Source organism: Bidens hawaiensis, unplaced genomic scaffold (assembly GCF_021521415.1).
Source record: "Bidens hawaiensis isolate Kalapana, Puna unplaced genomic scaffold, B.hawaiensis_p1.1 tig00012953_1, whole genome shotgun sequence".
NCBI lineage: Eukaryota > Viridiplantae > Streptophyta > Magnoliopsida > Asterales > Asteraceae > Bidens > Bidens hawaiensis.
In genome coordinates, this window is record NW_027492081.1 from 124,005 (window position 1) to 145,271 (window position 21,267).

At 37.7% G+C, this 21,267-nt stretch overlaps 1 protein-coding gene, 1 long non-coding RNA gene and 2 pseudogenes across 3 annotated transcripts; 3 read left to right on the plus strand and 1 right to left on the minus strand.

The window, feature by feature from the left end:
* The first annotated feature begins 2,436 nt into the window (after positions 1 to 2,436).
* On the plus strand, positions 2,437 to 3,051 carry LOC143542635 (mitochondrial import inner membrane translocase subunit TIM17-2 pseudogene; annotated as a pseudogene).
* Positions 3,052 to 5,058: 2,007 nt separating this feature from the next.
* LOC143542636 (uncharacterized) lies at positions 5,059 to 6,114 on the minus strand. The gene is made up of 3 exons (XR_013136931.1): positions 5,992 to 6,114; positions 5,284 to 5,653; positions 5,059 to 5,207 (listed from the first exon to the last, which is right to left on the minus strand). It is a non-coding gene; the product is annotated as an uncharacterized LOC143542636 (long non-coding RNA).
* Positions 6,115 to 7,972: 1,858 nt separating this feature from the next.
* Positions 7,973 to 9,024, plus strand: LOC143542657 (heavy metal-associated isoprenylated plant protein 41-like). The gene is made up of 3 exons (XM_077035199.1): positions 7,973 to 8,030; positions 8,386 to 8,590; positions 8,742 to 9,024. The coding sequence occupies exons 1-3, from the start codon at positions 7,973 to 7,975 to the stop codon at positions 9,022 to 9,024; spliced, it is 546 nt and encodes a 181-aa protein (XP_076891314.1).
* Positions 9,025 to 19,474: 10,450 nt separating this feature from the next.
* On the plus strand, positions 19,475 to 20,896 carry LOC143542658 (uncharacterized protein At4g26485 pseudogene; annotated as a pseudogene). Its single transcript, XR_013136934.1, has 3 exons — positions 19,475 to 19,656; positions 19,769 to 19,973; positions 20,506 to 20,896. The product of XR_013136934.1 is annotated as an uncharacterized protein At4g26485 pseudogene (transcript).
* The last annotated feature ends 371 nt before the right edge of the window (positions 20,897 to 21,267 follow it).

A 21,267-nucleotide genomic window follows, 5' to 3' on the forward strand; every position in this document is an offset into this window, starting at 1 on the left:
GTCACTTTTTCTGTCAACCAATAGGATTGGTGCGCATGCTGCACCGAAAGTGGCTCTTCGGACAGATGTCGGAACTGACCTACAGTGCTCAAACAAAAGATAAGATATTTCAAAAGAATACAGGCAGACTAAAACTGAAGAAAAGACTTAAGGTCTAGCGCGAGAAGACTCGAGCGCGCGCGAGGGCGAAGGCAGACAGAGAACAATCCTTAGCGCGCCGCGGGAAGAACTACAATCCTTAGCGCGCCGCGGGAAGAACTAAAATCCTTAGCGCGCCGCGGGAAGAACTACAATCCTTAGCGCGTCGCGGGAAGAACTACAATCCTTAGCGCGTCGCGGGAACAGTTCGCCTCGCGTATCGCAGGAACAGCTGGTCTTCACGCAGGCTTCCTTGTAAGGAGTCTGGCGCGTGGAGCTGCGCAGACATCCTTAGGCGGGAAGAACCAAAGGACAAGCAAAGAGTTAAGAGAAAAAGGGGTTTCAGGCTTAAGGGTTAAGCAGAGGGGCGGGACGGCGACAAGAGAGAGAAAGGGAGGCGGGACGGCGACAAGAGAGAAAAAGGGGCGGGACGGCGGAAAGGAAGTTATTATTATTAGAAAGTAATATAAATATATATATATATATATATATATATATATATATATATATATATATGATTTATTTAATGTTAAATTTACAAAGATTAATAATCAAATTTTAAATCATAAAAAGAATCGGATTCGAAAACGGGTAACTGGGTCGGGTCGGATTGGGCAGTTGTCACAAACAGCACCGTATTCAATATCCCCTTCTCAATATTAAGTGTTAAGTATACAAAATGTTATTCATTATATGCATACCATGTGGCAACACCCGCATAGTTGTGTTGTACCAACTTAAATTTACCATCACATACACGTAAATGTTGAATAATCTCGCATAGTCTGTGTTCGATGTCTACGCATAATCATAACCTCAATTACGCATGAATTGACAAAGTTGCACAGTTATGTAGATGGACATCGCATGCTAAATAACCTTATGAAGACCACATAAAGTGACACAATTACGTTGATTATCTTTACATGGTCAATCTCATATGTTACAAGCCAAACAAAATTTCACATGAAACCAATATTTTTTACGTTCCATTTGAATAAGAATTTTAATGAATAGATCAAACCCTTACCTAGGAGCATAAGCTCAATACATGGGGAGTTTATTGACTAAGATGTTTCAGTGCTGTTTATCATTTATTTTTTATTATTTTGTTTAAAACTAAATGTCAGATACTAATGTTTAGCTTGAGGGTAAATGTTAGATTGAATAATGCGTGTCTGATTAGTTACTTGGGTGGTTAACACCAAAGAGCTTGTAGTTTAGTATTATCAAGGTGTGTACATAGTGTTTTTTAACCTAAGATTAGATTTATTTTGGACTATTAAAATTTAAAAGATGTTCGAAGAAACATCAATCTAATCCGAGGTTAAGATCGATGGGTAAGACTATTCTGAAAGCCTTGAATTCGTGCAAATGATTTGAATCTGCAAAACAAACAACGCCGTTAGCCACATTACAAGAAGGCGGGGTTTCTTGCAACTTCCATGCATCGGGCTTGAGAATCAATAAGGCAAGTGATGAATATTAGTATGAGTGAGAGCCAAGGGATTAAAATCCTTTATATTCTAGAGGAGCCACTCTATTTATAGCCAAAGGAATGGATTGTTATTGGATAAGACATAGTTGACGGAATATCCTTTTGGTCCCTTACGCGACTAACGTTAGTGGAGATAGCGGAGGCAGCTTTGGTGGGGGCCGTTATGCAGTGAGATTGTCTGAGGCAGTCATAGCGAACCCTGCGTTTAACTTCTATCTAGGTGACATCTCTATGTAGGCCTATTGTGGGTGATCCCCAAGTGCGCCCGTGGATAAGCCATTTTTAGCCTTTTCTATCCAATAGTCTATGGGACTTTTCTTACCTGAACCGGTGTATTTGGCTCAGATCCACCTCCATATCTCTCAAGTGTGAATGGAATCACTTGTCATTTAAAAAAAAGTTTGGATGGTTAATATTGGTACTTAACAATTATAAATAATAATAAATGGTTATTGTATTAAAACAAAGAAAAATAGAAATCGTTTTTACATGTTATTTTCTTTCTCTAGTGAATAGATTAGATTTCCTTTGCATTTATTTAAGTATACGAAGAAAAGAAAAGGTCACGCGTATCAAAGTAAAACAGTGTTACCAAAACCAAAGTCAGGACTTTAAGGCTTGCCATGTCATTTTGTATTGTATTCGTTGTCTGTCGTAAAAGAAATAATAATATGATAAAATTAAAATTCGTGAAGCTTCGTAATAATTAATATGATTCTATATTTTTGCAACTAAATAAAGTAATAGACAGACAATCACAAAACCCTCTTGTAAACCCTAACTCCTCTCTAGATCATAGCATGGGTACGCCTGAAACCTCCCGAGAGCCGTGCCCTGACCGCATCCTGGACGACATCGGCGGCGCCTTCGGCATGGGTGCCGTGGGGGGCTCCGCCTTCCACTTCCTCAAAGGCACCTACCACTCCCCCATCGGCCACCGCTTCCACGGCGGCATCGACGCCGTCCGTATGAACGCTCCACGTGTCGGCGGCAGCTTCGCCGTGTGGGGCGGCCTCTTCTCCACCTTCGACTGCTCCATGGTCTACCTCCGCCAGAAGGAGGACCCCTGGAACTCCATCATCGCCGGCGCCGCCACCGGAGGCTTCCTCCAGATGCGCCAAGGGTTGGGTCCGGCGACACGATCTGCTGTTTTCGGTGGCGTCTTGTTGGCCTTGATTGAAGGTGCTGGGATCATGCTTAATAAGTTTCTTTCCGCTCAGCAGCCGATGCCTGTTATGATTGAGGAGGCGCAAAATATGCCCCCGGGTGGTTTTCAACTGCCCGAGGCTGCGGGTGAGTCCTCGGGGTTTTTCTCTTGGTTTGGGGGGAAGAAGGAGGAACCCAAGGAGAAGCCCAAGACGGAGGTTTTGGAGAGTTTCGATTCGCCCATGCCGCCAACGTTTGAGTTCAAGTAAAGTTTATGAATGGTTTGGGTGAGAATTAATAGTTACTGCTTTCGTTTATTTTTATATGTTGTTATCAACAATGATAGTGTTTTGTAGAAATAAGGTTTTTATTACATTTGAAGTGGCTGGTGCTCTTGTTATTTGATGCATTTTGCTATTGAGTTTTGGGGTACTATGTGATGATTTTGTTATTAACTAATTATATGTTTTACTGTTAGTATTATTCATGTAACAGAAGCTGTTTTTTTTTTTTTTTGAATATGCAAATGGCGAGATGAAGTTGAATCTTTTGGTGTTTGCTTGCTAACACCAAAACTGTTTTTTGGGCAAGAAATGTTTTGTCTTTGAAAACACTATTAGAGGTATAAAAGCATGTCCTTAGCTTGGTTTTAAAGGGTGTGTTTGATGCTATGAGGAAAACTCATCAGGCGCGCCTTTGATAGTTTTGGGTCAAAATTAAGGTTTGAAGGTGGTTTATATGTTAAAACAACCTAGGGGATTTACGAATTAACGCGATATGCAATTTTTGGTTAAGCTTATTTTTTTTAAGTAGATGTGTCTCATGTAAGTTATGCGCATGCCTTGCGCATCCTTGTTTGCATTTTGGGCCAACATTAAGGTCGACTAAGGCTATTAGTTGGCCTTCATTTCACTGCAATTTGCGTTGTTTCTTTCAAAATCTCAAGTTTTGTAGCATGACGTTATCAATTCAATGATGTTATTCTAGTATCTTAAATTAGTGTTGCAATATTTGCATGTTTTGTTTGTTGAATGACAGGATGTCAGGTTGTTGCATTTTGTCGTTGGGATCATTGACAGTGTGTGCACATTTGTTTGTTGATGTGTGATTACATTTTGTTGTTACTAAATAATTATTCTATTATTTTTAGGACTTTCACTATTTTCGACCCAATTGACACACTCTATCAATATTCGTGCATATACAAAATTTGGTTTGTGAAAACAAGTGATGATCAATAGAGCAGATATTCGGCATAGGTGAAGGTTGCCCGCTCCGTCTAGCATTTCAATTATATTAAGAACCAATACTCTCGTAGATCACCATTTAAATTTTGTTCTTTGTAAGGATTTGGCCAAGAACAACTTTGTAACACTTAGTTTGTAAAAACTCAAGTTCCCAAATCTGATTATTTCTTAGGTGCCAATAATTTGGTTCCAATGGAAATTGCCTTTAAATTAGATAGAGCACATGAAAGGTTTGTTGTATATGCAATCCCAGTGTGGCCCTAGGGGGTACCTACAGCCTCTAGTACACAACACTTCCTATTTAGGCACGTCTACTCATTCGGGTTCATTGAGCTCATGCAAGAACCTCTACTTCTAAGCCACGGATGCAACTACACCAGAACAGTTAAATAAATGGTGAACAGTTTCCGCTTGTCTTGAACATAAGAGGCATGTTATGAACCGGACATCCAACCCTTTATTAGGTAACTTATTCAAAAGTAGAATCCAAACAAAGATAGTCACCTTTTTGGGAACATTGGGCATTTTTTAATTGAAAATAAGACAATTGTTTTTTTTTTTAAAGGTAAATTTCTTTGCTGGTAGTGGGACTTGAACCCAAGATCTTGGTGTTAAGAGACTTTGTCTCTACCATTGGGCCACCACCCGATTAGTAAATTTTTAACAATCGCCTTTTTATTTCGTTAAAATTTATGTTAGAATGTTGGTCCAAACTTTTTTTTTTCTTCATAAAACCAATGGGTTCAATCATTAAAAAAAGTTATATTTGATCCAAATTATCATGCTATACATTTTATATGAAACGTGAAAATGAATGGTGGCGGTCAAACCCAAAACCATCTATGTAGCTCCAACAAAGCATGTATTGTTTAAGTTCGGTTGTTATATTACGAGATACGCTTGGCATTAATGCTTGCAAAATTCTAGTGATCACTTAAGTCAAAAGTGCGCACATCATGTCTGATTTTTCAATTATGACTACAATAGTACAGAAAACATAGACTGCACCAGAGCATCTGATCAGTGTCTGAAATAAAACCTTATTTCTAACCATATAGAGCGCGCCATGGCTCACTCTCATGTTCTTTTAACATATTGGTTGGGTTCCATGCCACCTTATCTTTCACAAACAGTAAAGATGTTGCAGTAGCCAATGATTCTCCCATCTCACATATTATCTACAAAAAGAAAACCAAAAGGTCAAAACATATATAACTAGCATTCTATACGTTTCGACTTATTTAAGAAAAGCACCTCGAAGTCATCCACACGAGGTTTAAGTTGGCTGCTTTGGCCAATGAGAATAAACGAAGCGGTCTTCAAAACACGGACCAACTGAAGAGCACAAGACAAAGGTTCATGATGAATCTGCAATGATGAGGGTGCTTTTACATGTCTGCCAGCCAAAGCTTGTATCGCATCAATTTGGGGACCGATTTGGATGCCGTAAATGTGTTCGTCAGGTGATATTTTTCTTTCCAGTTTAAGCTTTGAAGAGTCTACAAGAAATGGAAGGATTAATGAAGGCATGGTTGATGTCTTCTCCGGCTAATGATGACAATACTTCATTGATGGCACATGCCAATATCGGAGGCTCATACTTTTGCAAAACCAGAATAGATACCTGATCAAAGGTTGAATAACATAAAACTAGTTATAAATTATAATCCATAAACTGGTTAAAATCACAAATTATCCTTAACAAAATCTAACTGCTATGAGCTCAATATGCATCTTCAATGTTGTACGACAATTATTAACCACACACAGGGTCGTAAATGAACGGAACATTCAGCTAACTGTTCAGCGTGAAGTTTGTTTATGTTCATTCGTTTAATAGTCTAGCAAATAAACACAAGCACAAAATCTAACAGGTATGAGCTCAGCATTCATATCCAATTATTAATTGTGGTTGTAGCCCTAATTAAGAATAACTGAAACAAATTCAGGATATGAGCATACTTGTTTAGCTCCACTGGAATCGACAAAGTGAGTGACCTGTCCGGACGCTTTGGTATTATTAATTCCGTACCGATCTAGTGGCAGATCGAACGACTCTTTTCTGTAAAGGATAATGTATTAATATTATTAGGTGACGTAAGTGGATTGAAAGTGTAGTTAAGTGAAGCAGATGTAAAGAAGAGAACTAAATATATTTTGAATGGAGAGGTAGGTTTTGGTTGAAGGCCGCCGGTGATGGCGGTGGCGAAGCCGCCGTCAACGATGAATATTACCGTCGCTGCTGTCTTCATGTCTTTTCTTGGAATGGAAGTTGGGTAAACTGACTACTGATTGATTGAAAATATTGAATTAGTAACGGTAGGTCAAGGCCCAGGCCCAAACCAAGTGTTTATAAGCCTTTTAATAATGGAAAATCTTATACAACAATAACCAACTTCCAAAAGTATTTTAATTAGGTCAATATGCATATTTTTTCCAAATCGGGTCACTAAATCTTCAAATCAAGTCTCACCGATTTTTGTGTACGTCAAGAAAGAAATGGATGATAAGATGTGGGTGTCGGAATTTGTAATATATGTAGTTAAATTTAAAAATTTTAAAAAAACGTTAATTATATTAAAATTTAAAAATAAAAAATTAAATTCATGTCGCCATTCAACGTCAACTTAAAAAAAAAGATAAAAAGATTTCCTATGTGAAACAGAAAAGAAATTGGCTAAAAAACCATATTAAAACTTTTAATTTAATCAAACACGAAAGTTGAGTGACCTAATTGAAACACTTTTTAAAGTTAAGTGACCTAATTGGAACACTTTTGAAAGTTGGTTACTATTCTATGAAGTTGCCCCTTTAATAAAGCCTACAAGTTTATATAATATAATAAATATTTTATTCTTTATGTTGATGTTGATTTTTAAGTAAGAGCATCCACTACGGGATTTTTAATGCAAGGTCCGGATCTACGTGGCGTACAACGGACGAGATTGCTACAAACTTTCTTGTTATAGAGCAAAGTTTATGAATCAAAGTTTGTTCCTACAACTAGTAAGGCGGACAACTTTTATTTCTCTATCTCACATACACATATAGATATATTATATATTCTTTTAATGTGGTTTGTGGAGATTTGTTGTTATGGAATAAATTGAGTTTTTTTGAGAAAAGTTAGGAATCTGACATTAAGCTAATGTGACGGTTTGTGAAAGTTTGTTGTTGTAGATGCTCTAAGATCAGTTTATAAAAACGGACATCTTAACTGTAAATAGCCATCGTAGGTTCATCCTGAGGGGGGGGGGGGGGTGCCTAAAAGCTTTTTCCTCAAGGGTGTCTTAGATTTGGAACTAACAAGTGTATGCCACTAAAAATATAGCACCATTGTTTTAGGATTGAACTTGATAACAGGAGGTTGACAGGTGTTATGATCTTTTTGGCTGTGACATAATTTCATAATTGAATATGTAAACCAATACATAACCCATTACCTAACTAATAGAATTAATGAAAAAACATGCATAACATCATCATGCCAAACAATTTCATAACTGGGAGTTAAAAAATCAATTGTTTTATAAAGATTTAGACTACAGAGGTTCCGTTACAAAAAATAAAGAAAAAAACTTGTTAAAATATAAGAATAAGAAAAAGTTCATTCATTTTATTAAAACTAATGTTAATAAATTTTAAGTTTTGTTATTAATAAAGATTGGATAATTTATATAATATTATGAAGTATGTTATGTATGCTAATTAATAAACACATATCATAATATTAAAAATGATAAATGTAGTAAGTGAAAAATAATCTTCACAATTTAAAAATGAATTGCAAATATAGGCACCGATATTACATTTTAAAACTTTAAATAGATGATTGACATTAATCAATTATTGCTATTTTGTCTTTAGTATTAATAATAGAATTTGAGCAGTTACTTGTTAGCTTTGAATCTTTGATGCATTAACTTGTAATTCCTATTAATTCATGGAAGATGAAGAGGCATCAGAGAATGCTATATCTACCTTATCTTCAATTGCTACTTGTATATACATCCCAATTATTGTGTGTGTGTGTGTGTGTGTGTGTGTGTGTGTGTCTAAGAGAGTGACATGAACACATCCAAAGGGAAAGAGAGACAAATTAATGGGTAGAAGAGTTCAGAAAAGATCGTACTTGTAGGCCAGGGAGATTTCTCATTTTCTGCTTGTTTAGCCCGAGCCTTTCGCACAGCTGCAAACATGGTTGCCACTTCTTACCTAGAAAGAAGTAAGCTTCAAAAACAATCTTTTCATAAGTAGTCGTTTATAGGATTAACCATGTTTTGAATTGTAATCACATATTATAAAAAATTTTAATCTAATTATAGAAAGACTGCACAATATTGTTGTTATATATAGCGTCGCTACTTCAGATCCATTGGACCGGCATACCACACGTTGATGAGCTGGAGAGCTTAGGCTGCTTATTGTTTTATGAGGTTGATGTCCACAAGATGCACACTCATCCCACTCTCAAGAATATGAAGTTTGACATCATTATCTTCAACTTCCCACATGCTGGTCATTATCCTCATTTACGGGACCGTGATCTTGGATTAATCGAGTAAGATCATATAAAGCATGCACACACCATCTGATATCTAGTCTCACACCATTTTAATTAAACAACCGTTTGGATAGACGCCGGAAGGTTGTTTTGTAGCATCGTGTATGATTGAGTTTTAGTAATATATGTATATATGTTTGACATGCAGGATGCATAAGGAGTTGGTAGAAGCTTACTTCAAAAGTGCTAGCATGATGTTGACTAAAGGAGGCGAAGTGCATATGACGCATAGAGAAGACTCTCCATATGACAGTTGGAATATTGTTTTGTTGGCTGCTAAAGCTGGTCTGTCTTTGAAGGATAAAGTGGATTTTAATAAAAGTGATTATCCTGGTTATCACAACAAAAGAGGAGGGGGTGTTAACACCAACAAGTCCTTTTCCATTATGCTAATGTATCGACGATTTCAAAAGAAGAAGTGGAAGATCTAAATCTTCTAGAGACTGATTTCAAAATTATTATCAAGTTATGGATATAGAACACGTACGTGACTTGGTCTAACAAGAGTTGCAAGTTTTGCTTTCCAGCAAAGTGGTCTAATGGAAGTAGTGACACCACTTTCCCCTAATTAGGTCTTTTTCACTTCATTGTTTTACTACAAAGAGTTGTACGTCTATGTGTTTAATTTCAGCGAATTGTAATTTTTCTTTTTCAGGAAATCATTCTCAATTTTCACAAAAACTCACTACTGTTGTAATCATCTCCAGCTATCCCAATTTTTACTACTGCTGCTGCTCTTCATTTATTCGGCTAATACAATTTTAACAATGTTGCGCTTTTCCTGCTGAACAAAATGTACAGTTGTTGTGCTACTTGCTGATGTCAAACATACATGATTGGTCCATTAGTTTAAACTAACAAGTATAATCTAGTGTGTGCTAAGTCCAACCATATGTTGAGTTGTCAAAGTTTACACGTTGATGGAGCACAAAGGGCCACACGGTGAGAAAGCCATAGTTGCTGCACAAATTTGCATGGGAAATGGTTGGTAAAAGCGTTGCACTGGAAGGGAAAAATGGACCGCCTTGGGTGGTTATTACAAAAGAGAACACTGTTAGCCTCGTCGTCGTGACCAGCGATGTAATGCAGGTTTTGATGTAGGATTAGAGTTTGTCGTTTTAAAAAGAATAGGTGGTTAATATTGGTACTTGACTAGTCAGATTCTAAAACATGAACAACCAAGTCTAGCTAGAATACCATATCAATTATAACAGTATTTTTTTTTTCAATTAAGAGCGTTCCATACTTCCATGTCATTTTAAATGGTCCAACAAATTAAGTAATTTTTTTTTCAATTAAGCTGAGAAGGTACGTTGTGATCATATAAATTATACTTAAAGAAACTTTTAAACCATTTTATGCTATAGGTAACATTTTTGTAGTTTTCTTGTTTGGTGCATTATTCTAATTTGAATTACTTACTGTTAATATTGGCATCAATGACACCTGAAAGTGGGTAAATAATAGTGATATTGTACCCTTAATCACTAAAAACGTTAGGACGGATTTGGAAAGGACATATGGTGGTGTTCGGCCACAATGGTTGTTCCCTTGGAACAAATGGGTTCCCTTAAAAATTAAGGTTATGTTTGGTTGGAGGTAATGGAATAAAGGGGAATGGAATGGACAAGGGAATGAAATGAATCATTACCATTCCTTTGTCTTGTTTGATTAACCTATAGGATTGAAATGAATTATTACTTTATGTTGTTTGGTATCCAAAAAAAATTATAGGAATGAAATAGAATAATAAAAACACTCATGTCTAAAAATATTTTTTTTTTACAAAAAAAAAAAAAAACCGCAATGGCGATGATGGTGGTAGCTCCGGCGACGAAAATGGTGGTGTCGATGACGACGGTGGTGGCGGGCGGTGGTTGTGGTGGTGTTGGTGGTGGGGGCGGCGGTGGTCAAGTGGTGGTAGCATTGGCAGTGATGGTGATGGCGATGGCAGGGCGGCAGCGACGGTGGTGCCGGTCAGGTGGTTGCGATGGTGACGGCGGCGGCGGCGGCGGTGATGGAGGTGGTGGCAACGACGACGGTGGCGGTCAGCTGGTGGTGGCAGCAATGGTAGTGGTGGTGATCGTTGTTAGGTGGTGGTGTTGTTGAAAAAGTATGATGAATGAGAAATGGAATGAAAATAAAGAAGGGGGTGGAAGGAATAGTTTTGATGGAATGAAATTCCATGTGTAATGAATGATTTCATTCCATTGAGCAACCAAACATCACTTTTTTCATTCCCATGTAATGAATCATTCCATTCCCGTGTCATTCCTGCATACCAAACGCTACCTAAGTATTTAATTTGCTTGGAGGGCCGAGCTAATTGATAGGATTCCAACAAAAGAAACGTTAATGTTTCGGGGTGTGCAGTTACCAAATTATTGGAGTTGTGAGCATTGTGATATATATTCCCTTGGAATCGGTTAATTATATTATGCTATTTGGTGAATTTAATCTAGACTTGGGTATGCCTGTGGTTAAAAATTCCATTCCCGTTAGGAGTTACCTCGGCAAGGGATATGCTGGACTTTGCGGAAACAGTGGTGACTAATAATTCGTGAAACAAGAGACAATAAAGGCGGTTTTCCTTATCACTTGTTGGAACTTGTGGAAGAGTACGTAGGAACGATAATTTATTCAATAATAAGCGATTCGGGAAGTTATAACAGGGGAGATGATTAATGAAGTACCTCTCTTTGGCTCAACTCTAGATCCAATGTACCGTTAATCATGTAATTTCTTTATACCTTTTTGTATGCTCTGTTTGGGTTCGTGTTGGTTCTGTTTGGGCCGCACGTTGAGCCTTGTTTATAATACATAGCAGTTTCAAAGAAAAAAAAAGAAAATGTTGGCATCAATGTTACCATATAAAATGATTATATTGAAATTATTGCTTTTTTGCCTTGTAGAATTATAATGATAGAATTTGAGCAGTTATTAGTTGGTAACTTTCGATGCATGCACTAGTAACTTGTAAGTTGTAACATTTGAAGAGGTAGCAAGTAATTCATGCTACATCTACCTTCAATTTACATCCTGCTAACATACACACTTATATATATAACATGACCACATCCAATAAGAGATAGAGACATGAACATATCAAAAGTAAAAGATAGACGGGTTGGTTATTACAGGAGTTCTCAAAAGATGTTACTTGTGGGCGAAGGTGATTTCTCATTTTCCGCTTGTTTAGCCCGAGCTTTTCACACGGGCGAAAACATGGTTGCCACTTCTTACCTCAGTAGAAGTAAGCTACAATATCTATCTCTTCGTATATAAGTATCGGTTAATTATGTCGTTAGTCATGCTTTGAATTGTGATCACATATCGATCATACATATTATAGGCTGGCTATCTCATATGCACTGGACGAGCACACAGCACCTTGAAGATCTGGACAACTTAGGCTGTTTATTGTTGCATAATGTTGATGTCTACACCATGCACACTCATCCCACCCTCAAGCACATGAAGTTTGACGTCATTATCTTTAATTTCCCACATGCTGGTCATTATGATCATTTATGCGAACGTGACCCAGAATTAATTGAGTAAGATCATACACCACAAATATAAGATTTTCCCTATAGATTTTAAAATTGTTATTTTGACCAATGAATGAATCGGTTTTGGGATCGGCTATACACACACACCATTTGACATCTATAGTCACACCATTTCAAACGGCTGTTTGGATAAAGATCAGACGACCGTTTCAAGTAAAATTTCAAAGTTTGATTGTTTATGCTCATAACGGCCGTCTGAATACTGGTTGAATGACAGATTTTGACAATTAGTTTTTAAAGTATGACCCTTCTATGGTCAGAACGCTGGATGTTGTTCAAACGACCATGTCACTAATAATTTTCAAACTTTGACTGTATTTTTTTGTCAAAGCGGTTGTTTGAGTGTTTTGGGATGCGAAATTATATGGAGGTGGTGTAGCTATAGCTTGACTGATTGGTTTTTGTATTATTATGTATGTGTGTTTCACATGCAGGATGCATAAGGAGTTGGTAGAAGCTTACTTTAAAAGTGCAAGCAAGATGTTGACTAAAGGGGGTGAAGTGCATTTGACTCAAAGACAAGACCCTCCATATGACAGTTGGAATATTGTTTTGCTGGCTGCTAATGCTGGTCTTACTTTGAAGAGGAAGCTGGCTTTCATTAAAGGCATTATCCTGGTTATCACAACAAAAGAGGTGGGGATATTGACAGCAACAAGACTTTTCCCATTGTATGTGCTTCTACTTTTAAGTTTGCTTTACCAGAGGCTGTTGATCACCTTTCTATTAAAAATGAAAAGAATAATGATCAAGTTCATAATGACAAAATTCAAGTATTATGTGGGGAGGATACAGTTCATGACCATGCTAATGTATCAACAATAACGAAGGCTGATCATGTTAATAATAATTTTCAAAAACATGACGTGGATGATGTATATATTCTAGAGAAAGATGAAGCTAATGACAATCTTTTTCTTCAAACGAATGAGGTTTATGAAGATAGTAAACTCAAGTCGGGTGGCTCAGCTCGACTCAAAACGGAACAGATGACTTGGTCTAACAACAGTTGCAAGTTCTGCCTTCCAATAGAGTGGTTGTTGACATGGTTTGAGTCATGGAAGAAGTAGTGGTAGTTTTTTGGTTTTTACTATAAGTTGTGTATTTCATTTCTGTGTATTCTAACTTCTTTTAAGAAATATCATTATTAGTTTTCACAAAACTTACTACTTGATGCATCCTCCTGCTATCCTTATTTTACTACCCTCGCAATTTTTTGTTTGATACAATTTTACCACGATGCGTTTTTTTCTAGTTGTAGAAAATAATAATTGGCCCAACTTGTTGATGTTTTAATTAATAATGTACATGGTCGATCCATTTTGTTTTAAGCCAACAAGTTGTATCACCAAGCGTTAGGCATTGAAGAGTGGCGTTTGTTGTCATATGTCAAACATTGTTGAGGAACTCTTATTAATGATAGCATAAAAGGATCTTGCGAAAGAATCGGCTTAGACAAGGCTTTGTTAGGTGTTGAAACAATTTATCAATCAAAAGCTCGTAGGCTCTATGAAACATCGACTATAACTAGACCTTTTTGAATTTACTCTAACTTAGCTTACAATGTAATAAAACTACTAAAATAAACTTACCAAATACTAAACCATACCATAAACAAAAAAACAATATTAAAAATAATAAAGCTAAAAATCAAACTTTACATTTTAACCCCTTCAACTTTCTCTATCACAAGTTTCATGATTACTAATTCTATTATTAAGGACATCCACGGTGTTGCGCAAATGTAGCAAACTTGGTGAAGTGGCATGTCACGTGACCATAATCAGATCTTCGGCTATCACTATCAATGCGTTTATGCCCATGTTAGGTGTGACATCTTGACAACGACAAGTACATACCTAGTATATATACTAGTGATGACATGTGATTCACGTCATTTGCTGCCCCCCCTATCTCTCTCTCACACACACACAAACTTGTTACTCCGTCAGATTCCGATACTTATTCTCACATTAAAGGGTGATTGAAAGAAGAATTTCATTTCTATGGAAAGGTTAACAAATGTTCTGTTTTGCAGTTGTAACTTTAGACCACATGTGTTCAGAGTTCATTCTTGTCAAAGTATGTTCTTAAATCTTATAAGACACGAGTATTAGCTTTATCATTGGTCCAAGTTTTCGAACAAGCTTTTGTTCTAGTTCTCTCTCAGCATTACGAAAGCAACATTGAATTTACGTACACCAAACAATGATATTGTAATAGGATTGGAGGAGTCTAGTAGCCTGGGATTCTTCCTATTTTATGGGTGGACGGGGAGTATTCTCTTCGCTTCGATCTTCACTATGGCATTGTTGGCACTCACCACTCCGAGTCTTGTTCATATATCCACAACATTGTCTCATGTTGTTGGTTTTTTTCTATTGTTTACCACTACCCCGTTGCCCTGTTATGTTTCAATATTCACCATATTCCAATAGTTACCTCTCCACCGGTATTCACCTCTTTATAATAATAATAATAATAATAATTAAATGGCCCCTCCACCGCTTTCCCACCACCCACCACTGCCCCCTGCCCCTCCACCGCTCCACCTCCACCACCACCCGCCACTGCCCCTGACCCTCCACCGCTCCTGGTGACTCGTCATTATACAACCCGGACACTACTTCAGTCATTGCGCAAGCCGAGTGCACATTTTGGTGAGCTTTCAGTTATGCCCACCAAGTGTTCGACAAAATGCCTTTGTTTTTTTTTTTTTACCATTTTATGGGATTTGTGCTTAAAGACATTGTGATTGAAGCTGTAATTGGGGGTTTGGAAACCAACTAGTTTTCCAGCCCAGCTCTAAGGGGTCCATTTGGTACTTGGTTGTCGGTTCAGCATCATTTCTCGTGGTGGATTGGTTGATGAGGGTGCTATGTCTAAGACCCTAGATAATAGTGTAGGTTCCACAATGGATGTGGTTGTTTGACCTTCGGGGGGAGTTTGGCCGTGTCCTTTTCGGGAGTTTCATTGTTGCCCGGACAGACGGGCAGGGTCCAAGAGGTTCTCTCGGTTGATTGCGCATATCAAACGACTTCATTTGTCCTCGGATGAGCAGAAAGGAGCCCTTCGGGACGCCGTCTCCACAGATTATGATTTATTTATTTTGGTTGGGGAGGCTTTAAAGGCTTTGGACCAGTGGTTATGTGGGTTGTGTATGCGTGTAAATGCTCTTAGACGGGAGTGCCATCATGTTGATGGGGTCGCTAAGTTCAAGGAAGGCGTGGGAGATGTGGATGAGTTTATTGTGGGGATTGATAAACCGCATGTTATGAGGGATGTTGCTCCTTCGGAAGGGATAGTGGTGGATGGGGTTCTCCTTGACCGCGTCTTCTCTCTTCCTATCACGACTGTTAAGAGCATCCCTCATAGTTGTTGTATGACTTTTGCTTAGGCCTTAACTACGGCTCTGGCAAAGGTGGTTGCTATGCCAGAGTCTGTTGAGGCATGGGTGAGACTTTTTCTTGTTATCGCAGTGCACATTGCGAGTTTTCAGACCTTCTACTCGTCAAGAGCGCAGGGCCGGTATGAGGAAGTCTTTGCAATGTCATAGTATTCAGCGGGCACTAACGGCTTGGGGTGGTAAGGATGGTTTTGATGCACTTATTTTATCCCTTTTTGCCCAATCTTTGAGGGTGGACTCGAGTCATGATGGGCCTCTCGCTAAGCACGATGACTCTGCTGTTTGCACCAATGTGAAACAATGTTTACGAAAAGTGGCGGACGGGCATTTCACCGCCGCGACTAAAGAGGTTGCTAAAGCTTTGGATATTATCAGGGTAGAGGGTCCCCGACTGGGCCTTGAACAACATTAAGAAAACAGAAGTATTTTGGCCGTCATGCAATGAGGTTAAGGTGCAGGAGGGGATGTTTCCCCGTGAGATTGGAAGGCCGATGTTAGGTGTGAAACTCCTTGGGGGAGCCGTTAGCAGGGATGCAGAATTCATCAGCGGACTTGCTGTGAAAAGGGCTTCGAGGGTTGTAGAACTGATGAGCCATCTCCTACATTTGCGGGACCCTCAATTCGAGCTCCTTTTGATTCGATCATGTATGGGAGTAGGTAAGTCGTTGTTCGGCCTCAGAACGTGCCAGCCCGAGTATGTAGGGGAAGCTGTTTCTGTTTTTGACAATGGCCTTCGGGGGGCGGTTGAGGACATCGTGGTTTGTGGTGGTGCCTTCTTTGGAGATTTTCAATGGCGGTTGGCATCACTTTCGACTCGTTTTGGAGGTTTGGGTTTATGTTCAGCTTCAGACGTATCTACATATGCGTTTGTGGCCTCGAGGGCACAATCTTGGAAATTGCAAGACCACGTTCTTCGAGATTGTGGTCTTGATGGGTTTGACTCCGATTATGGGAGTGCGATAGATCGGTTTCATATTTCACTTCTTGATTTTAATATTAGCTGTTTCTCTAATAAAGACATCGCCCCACCTAAAGCCCAACATGCTTTGGCGAGTGCCCTTTATAGTGGAACCATCCAGAGTTTGGAAGTGAAGCTTGATTTATCTCCTCGTCAAAAAGCGGTGTTTGAGTGCCTTCGATCTCCACGGGCTCAAGATTTCTTAAGTGTTATCCCTATTGAAGGACTGGGCCAACATATGTCGGCTTTGGAGTACCGGACCATCCTTAAGTATCAGTTAATGATTCCTTTGTTCCCGGTAGATGAGCCGTGCCCAGTTTGCCACAAGGTCTGTTTGGATTCTTTTGGCGAGCACGCAATTCATTGCAAAGAGTTACCTGGGTTTAAATACAGACATGATTTGGTGAGGGATGTTCTATGCGATGTTCTTAAACGGGCTGGAATTTCAGCTAAAAAAGAGGCTACCGTAAACTTTCTTACGGATCCTCTTGAAGGAAGATCTACGTTACGACCGGCCGATATTCTTGTTTTTGGGTGGGTAGGGGGGAAACACGCTTGTGTGGATCTCACAGGAGTCTCCCCCCTTGTTGGGCTAAGGGACAATGGGTTTGTTGCCTGTCAGGCAGCATTGAAGGTGGCCTCGGGTAAGGTTGTTAAACACGAGAAAGCTTGTTTGGAGAATCAACACGTGTTTATCCCCTTTGCCTTTGACACTTTTGGTTACTTAGCTCCAGATGCCGTGGACCTTCTAAACAGAGTTCAAAAAGTCATGCATAGCAATTTATCGGCTCATAAGAATCAAAACTTTGTTTTTAGTAGGATTGGGTTTGCTATCCAAAAGGGAGGTTGCGGCGCAGCTTGTTGCCCGCTTACCTGCCACTTCATTGTAATCGTTTGATGTGTAATGAAATTACATACGGTGCAAAAATAAAAAGCAATTATAAAATTTTATTAGGATCCTAGGGGCCTAATTAATACAAAACATGTAAAAAAGACATGCAAATTTGAAAAATAAGCAAACCTGAATTTCAGTTTAATCAATAACAACAAATAGGAGAATTAGGGTGCAAACTACTAAGCCAAACCCATCTAAACTAGAGCTTGGCTTGTTTAATTTTCGAAAGTGTAAGCTCAATCTAATAAGTTGTTTTTCAACCTCAACTTGAGTTTGATTCATTTACTGGTTATTTATGTATACTAAGTTATAGTTACTTTTAGACATGTATAAAGTTATAATTTACTGTAAAAATAATTATTTTTTATCATAATTTTACATATAACATTTAGTATTATATAAATATGTTTACTCTATAAGTTAAAACAGTAAAAAAATAGGCTCATTTAGGTTTGTGAGTCTACTCAAGCTCGATAAGTGAAGCTTGGGCATGGACTCGTTTATTAAACAGATATATATTTTTACCTGACCTCAGCCCCAAACTTGTTTAAACTCAACTCGATTTGAGCATTAACAAGCCAATCTCAAATAACCCAAAAGCTGCTTGGCTTGTTCAGACTCACGAAACCATGACACATGGAACATTTGAAACGAAAGTTAAGTAATAAAAGTTAGGACTTAAATGTCAAGTATAATAGTTGAGGGACTGTTTTTACAAAAAAAAAAATCATCTTTTTTGTAGTGGCAGTAAAGCGGTTTAGCTCATCCATAAAACTCGATTAGAGCTTAATCTTTCTTGATTTTTTGGATGATCTTTCTTTCTTTCTTTCTTTCCCACTAAAGTAATAATAATAAGATCACTGCTACCAAACACATCTAAACCCTAAGCGAAAACCCTCTGCGGCATTTCAGGTACCAATCGAACCATTAACATTGTGATCAGTCTTACATATACATTGCTCATTTGCTACAGAGTTTGAAAATAGGTTTCTATCAGTTTTCAACTTTGATTCGTTAACGATAGATAATGCCGTACGACTTTAATTTTTAGTTCATCACTCGTTGGTTGTACAACAAACCAAAAGCTGCATCCACTCAGTAGTGGGGTCAGAACTGGTTAGGGTTGTTTTGAGCCGGGTTAGAACACGGGTTCGTGTCAAAATGGGTCCGGGTACGGTCAAAACGGGTTGGGTTTTACTTTTGCCATTCCTAAATACATGATTTCATCATTAATAGACATTTGGTTCGAGTCGGCTAGGAACAGGTTTTGGGTCAGAACGGGTTTCAGGTCTGAATTGGTTCTTGAAATATAAGCGATATGCGCATATTGTTAGGTTAATTAATATGGAATCGCAAAATTTTGAATTTAATTTTTTTTATATTTAGTCTGCTATTTCATTCCTAGTTTGGAGGACTTGTCTCTAGAATCAGTTTATTTTTTATTTAGCTTGTAGGTTAAGCTAGGTTTAGTCTATGTGTGTCGAGTCTAATGTTTAGTTTTATAGGAATGCGATTCGGTACAAATGAAATTAACCTACTGGACGTACAAATACTAGAGTAATTATTATTACTCAGTTTTGAACTAGAGGAATAATAAATAATGTAGTTCAAAAACTATAGAGTAATAATAATTACTCTAGTGTGAGCATAATTAGCTTAGATTTTTTGTACGTTACTCACGTTAAGAGTCATTTGTATTTGATCCAAACACTAGCTTTTCATTTTTTTTTAATATATAGGTCAAGTTTTTCTGTATTTGAATAAAAAGTGTGTCGAGCCAAGTTTTCTAGACTCAAATCTGTTTTGTTCATTTGCTTCTCTGCTAACCAATTGAAAATGGGATTCATATATGTACTTAATGAACAATCTAAACACCAACGGAGTAAGGGTGGTTTACAAATAATAATGAATAAATTTAGCTGATGAACAACCTGGTACTACTAATTGATACCATTGTTGAATAAGGTTTGGTATTAAATTTCATACAATATCACTAACTTAAGCACATAAGTCGAATTTCATGACGTGTTACTTCCCAATTATTGTGTGTTTTAGTGCACACGTTTAAGAGAAACATGAACAGATCAAAAGCAAAAGAGAGACAGATTCATGGTTACAAGAGTTCTCAAAAGATCTTACTTGTGGGCGAGGGTGATTTCTCATTTTCTGCTTGTTTGGCCCGAGCCTTTCACACTGCTGAAAACATCGTTGCTACTACCTATCTCAAAAGAAGTAAGCTTACTTAACTTCAAAATTGATCTTTTAATAACAAGCATTACTAAGTAGTTGTTTATGTCATTAATGATTTTATATTATAATCACATACCATACAAATTTGTTACAGAGTCGTTGCTCAAGAAACATTGCACGAGCATACCACACCTTGAGGAGCTGGAAAACTTAGGCTGCTTGTTGTTTTACAAGATTGATGTCCACAATATGCACACTCATCCCACTTTAAAGAACATGAAGTTTGACATCATCATCTTCAACTTCCCTCATGCTGGTCATTATGCTCATTTGTGTGAAAGTGACCCCGAATTAATTGAGTAAGATCATATACTGCAACAAAATATAAAATATAAAAACCGAGTAAATTACACTGACGGTCCCTATGGTTTGGTCCAAATTTTGGAATTCGTTCGTGAAGTTTAAAAGTTATGGATTTTGTCCCTACCAACATTTTGCTGGTCCAAAAACTTAACAGAGTTAAGTTTTTCTGTCAAACCATGTAAAATTACCATTTTACCCTTCTTAAAAATAACACTCATTGGATTTTTATATATATAATAGTAATAACTGTTATTATTATATAAAAAGAGGTTGGACCACCTGGATTCAGATTATATATTTTTGTTTTTTAAAAAATAAGGGTAACATGATAAAGTTACACGGGTTTAAGAGAAAAACTTAACCCTGCTAAGTTTTTGGACCAACGATGAAAAAGAAAAGGGTTGGTGGGGACCAAATCCGTAACTTTTAAACTTCATGGTTGATTCACTATGTGGACCAAACTACATGGACCATTTACCCTATAATGCCTAATGAATTCATAAATATGTATGCATGTTTGATATGCAGGATGCATAAGGGGTTGGTAGAAGCTTACTTTAAAAGTGCAAGCAAGATGTTGACTAAAGGGGGTGAAGTGCATATGACACATAGAGAAGACTCTCCATATAACAGGTGGAATGTTGTTTTGTTGGCTGCTAAAGCTGGTCTTACTTTGAAGGAGAAAGTGGATTTTGATAAAAGTGATTATCCCGGTTATCATAACAAAAGAGGAGGGGATATAAATGCCAACAAGGCTTTTCCTATAAAATGTGCTTCCACTTTTAAGTTCGCTCCTTATGTACCGAAAGGTGGTTCGTATTATGATGTTTCTGAGAAAGATGAAGTTCGTGCATTGTTGATGAATGATCAAGATCTGTATGCCCGTGTGCTCGAGATGCTGGAGATCTTCAAGATATAAGCTTCTGGTAAATACAATATATGAATGGATTGACTAAGAGAGATTAGGGATTACATATTATGTTAAGACTTTGAATATGTTGCTAATTAGGTCTTAAGGAATATTGCTATCTAGTGTTAACTATGACAATGACTAGCATTTTGGAGTCTTAGATGATATTTTGGGGTTTATGGGAAGGAATTTTTGGGCAACAATCTTATATCTTTCTTGGAATTGGATTCGATTCCCGAGCATTTAAGGTCTTGGTTGGGGTTTTTAAATCATGTATTGCTATTACTATTGAAATATGGTCTTAACTTAAAAGACAAATGCCGATGCAAGATGACCATGTTGGTGAATATTGTGTTTTAATAAATTTAATGGTTAAATAT